Here is a 12,611-nt window from a genome sequence, read left to right as displayed (position 1 = left end):
AATGTGAATGACAAATATTGTTTTGTTGATTTGTTATAAGACGTATGTAGCATTTCTGCATTACCTAAAAAAAATTACCAAACACATTTTAACTTTAGCCAAAATGTTTCCAACACTCTTATAAATGTTTTTGTGAAAGGTAATGCTGCAAATGCACCTCTGTACTCAATAAAATGCCAAGACTCTTCAGTGTGAAGCCATCGATCCACTGGTCCTGCAATCATTTTATAACATAAGCCTTGTTGAAATAAAATGAATGGAAACAGGGAACAAATGGTAGAGTGCCTTTACTGAGACACAAAGACAGGACGTGTTGTGTTTGTGACACATGAGACAGATAAAGGCATTGACGAGCTGTTCAGTGGAGCCGCAGCAGCGTTCACGGCTGAAGTGCGGCGTAGAGCGTGGAGCCGCTCAGCCGGTGTCACACTTTTTTAAAACGGGTCATTGTTGTGTGGCATACAAAGGAATACAAAGCGACTTTGGGTAAATAAAATTGGGAGAATCGGTTACTTTATCAGGAAGTGATCTGAAGCGTATGCATGTTGCTCACTGATGTCATCAAAATATGTCTTTTGTGCTTGTTTTCATAGAGAGAGAGAGAGAGAGAGACCTACATACTATACATTTAAAGGTCCTAGCAGAAACTGAATATACACGTCATGTGAGAACATTATCATTTTGAACTTTTTGAACTCCACATTTTCTGACATTTTATGCACCAAACAAACAAGTACTTGATTAATCAAGAAAACAATGTGATGTATATAAGTCTATAATTGTTTTAAAATAAAAAATGATTTGATTTTTGGAGCCACAAAACTTAAGCAAGGGTCTACAGCAGCCCAAACCTGACAAAGCAGCCAGAGAGTGTGTTTCACGTTTTGAAAAAGAAACTACACAAACGCTGTGAGACCTAGAGATTTCCCACATCCATCACACATCTCTTTTACTGTTGTAGTGCAGCTTATTAAATGTTTAAGGTGTGTGAAAATAAAACTAACATTTTTAAATAAGGAAAAGTTACATAAACGCCTCTCGTAGGGTGCGCACCACCCTCGGGCGAGTATAGACGAGGCTTTAGTTGTCTCTAATTCTTACACACTGGACCAGTGTGGAGAGCAGCAGTTTATTTTGAGATAATTTTTTATTATCTCAGATCTAAAAGAGGAATCGGCCACCTCCCCAAGGAAGGAAACCACTTTTAAATTGTTTACTAGCGTATATTTTTGTTCGATATACTTTTCCTTGCATAACAATAACAAGAACCCAGATAGCAGCGGAATGATTAATCCTGCATTCACTGAGCAGATTCTTTTCCAAATTAGTAATTATAATTAATATTAGGGTTGCAGCATTACTCTCAGTATGTGTCAGTGAAATGTCTGAAGTGTCTTACTTTGTCTGACCTACTGTCCAGATCCTATAGACGCTGTATACACGTTACTAAAAGATTCGAGAAAGTGGAACAAGCAAATATTTGTCTTTTTTTATTTGACTTTGGAATTTATTAATAATAAAAAAGTATTATTGCTTTAGGTCACTAAAAAAACAAAACAATAACTTGAAGTGGTTATTCTGGTTAAAGTTATTCTCAGCCTCTCCTCACATACAATCAGCCACACCAAGAGACTCAACACTGTCTCAATGCACAGCTGCAGTGTACAAACACACTAATCTTGAGCTTGTGTGTGGACCTCGATGGCCACTGTGGGAGTCTTTCTGAGTTCTCTGTGTCTTTCTGTGCTCTCACACAGCCGGTCATGCCAGGCTCAGGCAGTGATGCCCGCCTGGCACGTTGTCATAGACCGGACTGGAGGCTGTGTAGCTGCAGTGACAAAAGCACATTGAGGCCTCGGGACAATGGAGAGTTGACAGCCTGGGTTGTGTTTATCACTCTGCTGTCCCCCTCACAGCTCCCTGCCTATATTGTGCTTGTTGTCTCACTGTTTTCGCTGCTGCCTCCGTCACCGAAGGCTCGACTTCATGCAACACCAGGCAGCCTGTTTATCTCTTTAAGAAATTAACTCTATGCTGCGTTGCCCTAGTCATTAAACACAGGGTGTAATTCTGTCATCGAGTCCGAGGTGGTGATGTGATTGTTGGTTTCAGTGTGTCAGTATTAAAAGCGTAGGCTTTGGTTTTACTGTGCCTTTCTTGACTCATTTGGGTTTTGAGGGCTGAGCTGACAATTCAGGGGGGCTGAGGCGGTTGTCCGCGACAGTTGCAATCATCTTCTACAAACAATGAATCACAACTAGGAACCTACGTATCTGATAATGATAGAGCGTGGTGTGAAAATGCTATCTGATCTAGATATCAGTTTGAAGCTTCTGACCCTATTTGAGTTGACTGCAGTGTCTATATTTTCCTTCCATCTGTTTGTTTATGAAATGTCAGATGCTCATTCCAATTTCTCAGGGCGAAATCAAGACGTGTCCACATTTCTTAGTTTGTTCAGAACACCCAAAGATATTCAATTTACAATGACATACAGCAGAGATGTGCAACTATTTCTTATATTTGCAAAACTAACTACAAAATGCTCATGTTTGAGAAATAATGACTTGAATAAACTGAATATCTCCACATTTAATACACACTTAATATTCTATAAAGTATACATTTTAAAATGTAAAAATAAATATAGTTCATAAAATAGTCGACATAGCATCTGATATCTATCTAATAATGAAAATAATCAGTATTTGAAGCCCTAGAATTACTTGTTATAACATGGGTTATGCATGAGAACTTGTTGTCATGTGATCAAAGATTTGGACACATTTAATTGAATTTTAGGTCACATGATGACTCCTGAGGTTGCTCCTTAACCCTGACTCAAGACCATGAAATGTATTTAAAATCTCAGAGTCATAAGTGAATTTCCTTTGCCAGTCGAATATTTGCTATCCTAATGATTTTGATCTTTTTTCATATTTGTTAGTTCTGACTACAGTGATAAAAGAGACTCAGAATTGAATGCCAATAATCCCAAACAGGTTTTATATTCATGAAAGAAACCTGCAATGTCCTAAAATTAACCAGCTGCAGCAGTGAGTCATCCTATGCTTTTATATTTGACAGAAAACTGTTGGTGGTCAGGGAGGAAATTAGACCTGACACAAAATGATCTCTCCTCCACGCTTTGCCAAGTCGGTTTAAAACGAATACAAAAGGACAGTCGACGGAAGGAGCAGCAGACTTCTCTGCTGCTCTCTGAGGCTCCCGCTGCTCCATAAACTCTTTGTCCTTGTCCTACCTCTCACAGTGTCTCACACCTGTGCTGACGATACAGAAATCTGACTGCTGCAGTGCTGTTGTGTGGATGTGTAATTTTTACTGCAGCTATTATCACTATTTCTGATAAGTGGGCTATTTTTACAGTGGGGTTTTCCAGAGCCCAAAGTGATAGATCACATCTTCTGTTTGACCTTTTGTGTTTGACAATGTTGGACTTTTTGCAGATATGCCGATACATCGCGAGGGCTATATTTACGTCTTTTCCGTTCCTCATTTCGGCTCCTCTGTGGTGTAATTATCTTTCATACTTTTGTCACAGCAGATATTAAATATATGGATATAAAATAACTGTATTGTGCAAAATAAATCAGCATCAGAAAAGTAGCTGTAGGGGGCGCTAGCATAGAAGTCAAAGAGGTAGCAGCTTTCACAGCCTACTCTTTTAGTCATTAGTCATATCGGTGGATCTTGGCTTGTTTGCCGATATTCGATATTTTATTTAAAAGCCAATATCTTTCAATACGGATATCGTGCCGATAATGTCACACATCCCTACTTATTGTATTCATATACAAACAGTTATGGCAATGTCAGTATGCTGATATGTTGGTTGGTCTGTCGATCCATCTTTTTATTTTTATTGAATTTTTTTGCAGATATTCATGATCCTCCCAGGATAAACTTTGCCATCTTTGGTGAACCTCTGATTATTATTATTTTTATCCTGTAGCGCCAACAGCAGGTCAAGTTCTTACATATTCCATTCCATATCTCTATATCGTTTCTACTAAACAGATTGCCATGGTTTTATAAACAGTGTATGACAAATGTTAGCTGTGTGACAGACCGTAGCATTTCCAGTCGGTCCACATATAAACAAACACGAGCACGCCTCCAGTAAATAGAATACCCACAAGTGAAATGATGAATCGTTGAATGCATTTCACCTCTACCTGTAGTCAAAGTCATCTTTTTTTATGATCTTTTGCTGCATGCGTTGGGGAGTCGTCTTCTCATCTGTCATCTGACTTGTGCTTCAGTCACTGACTATTCACTTAACCATCCATTTGTTTGGAGGTTTGTTTTGCATCAAAGTCTCACCCTCCATCCACCATATCTTACTTCTCCTCACTTTCACCTCTCCCTGTACTTTTGTCTTTTCCTTTGTGCTGTCCTCTCTCTCGCTCTCTCTCTCTCCCTCTCTCTCTGTCTGTCTGTCTCTCTCTCTCTGTCTGTCTCTCTCTCTCTCTCTCTCCTACTTGGCTCCCTGAGCTTCTGACGAATGTGCCTGTTGTGGAGGTTACTGAAGCATCTTTATTCCACGCTCTACTGTGTCACTAAATTTAACCCAATTTCATCTTCAGTTGGTCTCAGAGCCAGAGGAGGTGGCTACAGTACTTCTTTTCACTGACAGCGTGAGCAGAGACAGTAATTCCTGTCCAGGGAGGAGAAAGAGAGAGAGAGAGAGGGTGAGAGAGAAGTAGGTAGAGGTGGTGAGGAGGGGGACGGTTGTGTTGAACTCTCCTCCCTCGCCTTAGAGAAACATGTGTTAGTGAATTTCACAAGAAAGAGGAAAGGAACATGGAAAATGGGTATGGGCGGGGAGGACGGATCATTTATTTCCTGCAGGAATTAAATGGGTTGTGGATGCTCATTGTTCGTGTATGGGAATTTCTTTGACTCTTCTCCATCTGCATTTGTTAGTCCCAATTTTTCATGGCTGCCATCTGTGTTGTCAGGCAGTGTGTGCGGGTAGCAGGTCTCAGAAAAAAAAGGGCTCAGTTTGTGTTCATTAATAAAGCTGGTTACTTTGTCTTTCTGCCTGTTTACTAGGGGTGGGTCAAAATATCAATTTGGTGGTAAATCGTTGTCCTTCCTTTTTTTATTAATAAATTAAGACACTCTAAAGTAAACAGTGAATTTACAGCGGGAAAATGACGAAGAAATCTACGTCAGATGTCCCATCCACGTTCAATACATAGACTTTTTTCACTTTGTTCTCTATGTTGTGAATAAATAAAGAAATTCGGCACTTGAATGTTTTGTTTTCTTCAGTCGGACAGATATTGTGATGTATCGCTATATGATTATATATATGTTGATTATCACAGAATCGTTATTTATTGGTATCATGGGCCATGTATCGTGTATCGTATCGTATCGTGAGGTACCCTGATGATGACCCTTCGCTCTCTATTTTTATGCTGCTGTTCGATCTCTCCATGCTGTTTCTCTTTGACCTGTCTGACATAATCGTCAGTGTTTAAAACAAGGGTTGATGAAGAATTATTTACTATATAAACAGGATTACTGTGCTAAGATAACAGGATGTCAGAATGGCTGTTTCTGGACCAGAGATGGTGAGATTTAGGTGTGACAGCAGCTTTGCTTTAAGGACAGCACCACAGTGTTCATCAGATGTTGTACAGATAGTAATGGTTCCCAGATGATCAACCCTCACAGTGTTTTGCGATTTATGTGGCTCTTCATGTAGAGTCAATATCTGACTGAAGTCAAGGTTAAATAAATGTTTAAATTGCACATGATTCATTCAAAGCAAATAGAACTAGTTCAAACTGTGTACTGTATCCATACACTCTCCATATACACATATGTATTTTCCTGTGTGTTGTCAAAATGTCAAACATCTGGCAATGTCTGCAGATCGTGTAGGCTGCCAGAGGAGGTTGTTAATTTGTTGTTGCTGCATTCACCTACGCTGCCTCCATCATGTTTTTACTGACGCACTATTGGAGGAATACTGAGCTTTTTTGTTATAGCAAGGTTGCATGATTTTTTCCTCATGTTTGTTATAATTTAAATATAAAACACACAACACAAGTGCTTCCACTAACTGCCTCTCTGATCCTTCTTGACCGTCCGATCAGCATGGAGGCACTTGCCAAGTTTTGGACAGGTATTTAATTTCTGCATGAAAAAAGGATTTACTGTGAGTAAAGAATCAAGGTCACTCTGTGTTCCACTTCTCCTCTGGGCTTTGTTTGCCCGAGAGCAGATTTCAGCTGAATGTCTAGTTGGAACCAGATGGAGAAGCTGGATGTGAGCTACTTCTATACATCCCACCATGACTGGGATCCATATGGAGTCTCGCTGCTTATCTCACTATGTGTTTCTGGATCGTGCTGTGCCGAAACTGTGAGCATTATTACAAAATGGTTGGTTAGTTCATATCTGCAGCATGTTTCAATATGGCGTGCCAGCTTGTCATAAGAGGGAAACGAGTGGCTTCTGAAACCTCACCATCATATAGTGTGTCCCATGTCTGTCCTTCTCCTGACCTTAAAACCATCTGGTGGTTTGATTTCTTTGTTTAATAGTGATGACCTTTTTAGCCATGTTGTCTTGCCTGTAGGTTTTGCCTCTACTTTCTATAATTTACGGTTTTAATGTTTATATCAAGATAAAGATCTATATTTTGCAAATAATTTGGGTTTTGTGGATATTATCATTCATTAGCTAAATAAAACTCAACTGTCAGGTGCTGCCACTGTGTCAGATTATTAGGTGGTGTGTGTGTGTGTGTGTGTGATTCTTGGAATGTCTGGGGTTCAATCTCTGCACTCGTAATCCGCATGACAACATGTCCTTGGCCATGACACTTAACCTCAAATTGCTGATTGGCCGAACTGTGCTGGCAGCGAGATAATTTGTGTGAATGAAAAAGTGCTGTGCTTACAGTAAATGTGTTTGTGAAAGTCAAAACTGTTGTATAAAGCACTTTGAGTGCTCATTAAGACAACAAAACATGATATAGATGTATATTATATTTGCTGCTGTAGCAGAATGAACTCTACATATTCAACAAAATGTTTTTTGAGAAGATTTCTCAGTTAGAATTTTAACCAGAATTTTGTCATTCCTACTTTTTTATGGTTTAGTCATGCTACATTCTTCAATGAAAAAAAAGTTTGTATAATTAGAATATTTAATGTATCCATATTTCTGTAAATATAATGGACATCATAAAGAAACACCTTATTGCAATACCATATTGTTCAGTAGCTCCACAAACAGCTGCTTCTAAATCGACTCCCTAAAACAGCTTGAACAGAAGCTGCTCAATTAAATTTCCCAAAGAAAATTCTTAGTGACTATCAATAATAATAATCACTGTAAACTATTCAAACACAGTGAATTGTCCGTCTTGCTGCCCCTTAATCTGAATATCCTCTGGTTTTGGACTGTTGATAGGTCTAAGTAACACATTTTAACATGTAAACTATGCTAAAGGAAATAAAATAAATAAATAAATCATGCAAATAATTTCAAGTTCAACCACAGGATTCATGGCAGAGAGCTGTATAAGACTGTGAGCCTATTAAACTGTAGCTGAAGTCAAACTACAGTTGAGGTCAAAATCTGTAGAAGTCAAATATCTGGTGAGTGTAACATTAACAGTAAATAGGGTTCCATTTGAATGTAATAAAAGCCAGAGTTGTCCTATTCAAGTGTAAGTGTAGGTCACACTGAAACCTTGACACTTTAACCTGTGGAAGCTTTTTTTTCCTGAAAAAGTTATTTTAAAAAAATGCATACACATTTCCCATATTTTCTAAAAGTGTTTTAAAAGAGTGATTGAGGACATTTAATTTGCTGTATGGTCATTACAACATTGCTAAAACAAATATAAAGACTTTTGTACAGTACTGTAATATGTTGTTATCATTACATTATGATTACACTGACATATTTTAATAAAGGTCAACATTTAATTATTGTAAAGCCTTGCTCTATTATATTCCTGTTCACCTCTGCCAAACAGAATGCTGTCTACAGGGGTGTTTGGTCCATGCTGGGCTAATTAACAAGGTGTGTGTGTCTGTGTGTGCGTGAGTAGTCATGCTGTGTTTGTGTGTTGTTGCCGGTTTACCAGGCCTGAGCCAAACACACAAAGAGTCAGCAAAACAACGTATGTGAGGGCACCCCTGGGAAACACTTCTGCATTAAGCATTTTCTGGGAAAGGGCACAAGCATATTTCAAAGCTTTTGCATGCGTGTGTGTGTGTGTTTGTGTGTGTGTGCCTTCTGTAAAATAGTCAGTAAAACCCTGATGCTGTGACAACTCCCACTTCAAAGTTAAGTTTTATCTGTCTGTGTAAAAGCCTTCATAAAAAAATGTGCACTTGGCTATTTTATGGCCACTTGTGCTGTTTTACAGAGGAAAATTAAATTTAAGACCTGAATTCAAGGCTGCTGTAACCTATGATGAAGTTTTAATTGTGTCCATTGTAGCTACTTCTCCCTTTTTTCTTTTTTTTTTTAAATATTGAACCTGGGATGTTGCTGCTCTGGGCAGGTTTACCTTGGTAACGAGGTCACCCAGGCCATATTCACAAACAATTATCTGGATAACTAAGTTCCAGGTCTTTCTTTGTGTATTGATGCTGTTATTGATGGAGGGATCAATAATCAGCCTTTTACTCCACTGTCTCAGCACTGTAACGTCACATCTCTATTTTAAAGACTCAAGTACGTAATGTTTTTAACTTTATTTTTATGCATTCATTAAAAATATTCTTCGACACACCCTTTTTTTTTTAATCCTGAGCAGTCACTGCACTCGACTGAAATAATAAGTGAAGGCTACGGGGTTTTTTTGCGTTTGTGACTCAACCACTTTCTAAAGCTGTGATCATGTCCTTGGTGGCAACCTCCGTCTATCCAGCCTTGCTCTCCATCGATTTATCTCTTGTATTGTATTCTGTATGTACTGTATTCCATCACTCATCTCTCCTGTCATTCCTCCCCTCTGCTTCCTTCCCCAAGCTCTTTCCATTCTTTTGTGTTTATCCTTTGAAGTCATCTGTTGAGCTCTCCTCTGCTCTCCCTCTGGAGTTCCCTTCCTACACTGAAGGTGTCTCGGGTGTTTTCTTAGCAAGCCAGCACTTTGTGGAAGCTTGTTTATGTGCAATTTGCTGAGAAACTAATACTGCAATTTATTGTAAGAGCACAGCCAAAAAGGGGTTTTGCAGAGAAATAAACAAAAAGGCTATCTTTGATTCTTTGTCACTGGCTCTTGAACTGATGTGGCTCAACATTGATCACTATGATTCAGTGGCAAAACCTTGATTTTTCTTTAAGAACTTATAGTGTTTAATATCCAGTTTTGAGGCAATTATTATTTTTATCAGTAGTAGCAGTAGTAGTAGTAATGTTGCCGTCATTATTATGCTATGATTAAAATTGATATCAGTTATCAACAATCTATGCTACTGCGTGAATAAATGACATTGTAGTCTTCCAAATGTGTCATAAGTGATTCAGAACTGTCCTGTCTAAACCTATAACTGTGACATCAGAGTAGAGGCAAACAGATTTCTGGTTATTGATATTTCTGCACAGATACATAATCTCTCTTGATGAGAGATTAAAATGCATCAAAGAATCAAGGTTTTTTTTTCCTAATCATAGTCAAGCATGACTGAATGAAAACGAAAAGTCTGCACGTCAACTTTTTCTCTAATGCATGTCTGCCTCTTCCACAGATTGCTGTGAACCTCTGAGTGAAGATGGCCTTCTTTCAGAACAACTTCTGGGTAAGTGTCTTGAAAACCCCCCCCACAAACTATTGTATGTATTTCTGATTCACCTATAATGACAGTGGACTCCCAGCTATGGATCACTGAACTTGAATATTCTCAGTGGACAGCTGAGCTCCTGGCTCCCTGCTGCTCTGCAGGTACACTCTGGAAGCATTTGCCATCTCCCTCCTATGCCTGCTGCAAACAATACTAATCGATCTTGTGTTCAGGCCCGCTGCCAAATGGAAAGAAAACTCATTCACATTTTTCTCGTAGGCAGACAGGCGTAATGTCTCTTTTGACATGATTACAACATTTAAATGGGGATTTTCTGAGGCAATAGCAATGGCTATTAGTTTGCCATGCATTCTTATTCCTTTTTGAAGCTCCAATCTTGATATTTGTTGGATGTAGCCCTGATATTGTTTAATATAGCTTCATATAACTTTACCAACGTAACTTAAAGCATAATCTAAAGTCTGATAAGTTTGCTGACTTGCAGTAAATCAGAAACTATGAATTAGGTTGATGCAACCCTTTAGTAATACATCTAATTGCATGTACATTCAAAAAGACTATTGTCTCCTGGTTTCTATATGAAGTTGCACATTACACTCAAACCAGTGTCAAATGAGTTCACACAATAATGATTAAGCCTATCAGCTCCACATGACTTATGTTAATGTATCTATTATGTCATTTATAAACACCTTGTTATTACAAATATTGCACAGAGAGGATATATTATCATTATATTAGTAGTTTTGCGAAGAGTGTACCTCATGAACTTATAACTCCGTATGGCAGTATTAGCAAATTTGGGCATTCATTACTGTGTGTTTGGAGTAGTTAATGACATCATTAGCAACTCTGAACAGATGTGTTAAGTGTGTGAGTGAAAACTAATTATATCTCTCCAACATTAAACTCATCCACTCATGACTTTGCTGTTACTGTTTTCCTCTGTCCGTTGTCTGCACACCTGGTGCATCTATTTTAGGTGTGCCCTACTTTTCAGATCTCCCCAGACTTCCAAACATCCTCAGTCGTATTATAGCAGTTCAACCAAAGTGAGACTCACAGATTTAGAGGCCCATTTCCTCAATGCAGCCGTGGTGAGGAGTGGTTGCTCTACCTTTTTCTCTGCGGACCATGAAGTTTCATTAAAGGCATTACATTTGTTGACCTTTATTCACCCCACAATGGGGACATTTAGTGTCACAGCAGCAAAGGTAATAAATAATAAACATGCATTTTCACATCTGTGAATGTACAATTTAGGCAAATATCAACAATAAGACCATAAAAAGGTAAAAAAAAAAAAAAATAGAATACAGGGAACATGTATGCAGTTTTAACATAACAAAATTGTCTTTAAAGAAAACTGCTTCTACAGGTTAAAGTGTCATATATTTAGTGTGACTTACTCTTACACTTGAACAATAGCATGACCCTGGCGAGTGGAACCTGGATTATTGTTACCAGTAAGAATTTTGTTGGTCTTATGATTTCATGTCGAAAAATATCTGCTGTGCGGAAAAGCTATTAGACCAGTTTTATTCAAGGGTTGGTTGAGCTTTGCATGTGAAACTCACTGACGAAGCTAAATGCCAATGATCACAGAGTTTGACAGACAAAACAACACAGCTGGCCGTGAGGCTTTTGCACAGTACCATCTATCTTAATCAATTGTAGCTGTGAGGGTTTGCATACAGTCGGATTTTGTCATTGTGTAGTCGTTGTGGTGCAGGCACATAATCAGACCGGCAGCTGCAGGCAGAGAAGCCAGTGAAAAAAAGCTAGAAAAAAAACCACAATAAACTGTATGAGCACAATGGTTGAAAGGGGAGCAGAGTTTCAGTCGGGCACACGGATGAGGTGGAAGTGCCACTGTGTGTATGTGATGAAACTTGATGAGCAAAGCTCAGTTTTGGTTTTTTGTCATTTTGACCCAACATTCTGAGGATTCTGTGTGTTCCCCCCACCCAGCCTTTCCAGCTTACCAATGCCAACAACTCTGTAATACAAATCAGCCCTTTAGTTAATTACCCAGCGCAGCCACTCGGGAACTGGTCGCACACACACACACACACACACACACACACACACACACACAGAGCCTCGTCTTGTTTGGCTGAAGAACATTCACAGCCGCTCACAAAGCCTCCTCATGGCACACACGTCTTCCCCATTAACTTTATAAGAGCTGTGCTCATGGCCACCAGGGCGAAGACCATCAGCTATAATGAAGTGCAACCTTTGTAAATTAAGGCCCTGTTAAGTCTCGGGAGGAGAGCTCCTAATGGATGGAAGATTATTTTTCTTATATTTAAATATAGCACTGTAAAGAGAATAAACGATCATCACCAATGAATTTGCAACTAATAATAAATGAGTAATTATTAATGAAACAATTTTTAGAATCTAATAACACTTTTAGTAAGTGCTTTTAGCAGTGACCACGAAAATAGAGGCCTAAAAATCATTGAGGATTATAAACTTTTTTCTTTTTGTATCTTAATTTGCATCTTTTGGCACTCACTGCACAAGTGAGAGATGATTGAGTGGTGCTCAGTAATCTGGCAGCAGTAATGCTCAGTAATCTGGCTGCAGTGATGCTCAATAATCTGCCAGCAGTGACGCACCACCACTGATTTTACTGACATCTTAAATACAAGGAGTAAAGATGAGCAGGCTGTTCTGGTTCGGGGCTGTATAGTACGTATAGGCAGTGTTTTCTCACATCGTCTTTTCTTGGAAACGGCTCCTTGTTTTCAAGCAGATACAAAAGTCTGTTCACGGAAATACAAACGACACCCAGCACAG

The 12,611-nt window shown here is 38.9% G+C and overlaps 1 protein-coding gene across 1 annotated transcript in view; it reads left to right on the top strand.

The window, feature by feature from the left end:
* Nucleotides 1-12,611, top strand: part of fcho1 (FCH and mu domain containing endocytic adaptor 1) — a 56,943-nt gene that overhangs the window by 4,055 nt on the left and 40,277 nt on the right. Inside the window, exon 2 of the mRNA XM_058637734.1 lies at nucleotides 9,750-9,800. Within this exon, the coding sequence (XP_058493717.1) occupies nucleotides 9,774-9,800 (27 nt within the window). The 5' untranslated portion in view covers nucleotides 9,750-9,773. The remainder of the gene's footprint in view (nucleotides 1-9,749; nucleotides 9,801-12,611) is intronic.

Source organism: Solea solea, chromosome 9 (assembly GCF_958295425.1).
Source record: "Solea solea chromosome 9, fSolSol10.1, whole genome shotgun sequence".
NCBI classification, from domain to species: domain Eukaryota; kingdom Metazoa; phylum Chordata; class Actinopteri; order Pleuronectiformes; family Soleidae; genus Solea; species Solea solea.
Note: the sequence above shows the minus strand (reverse complement) of the source record. Positions and strands in the feature narration are given on the sequence as shown.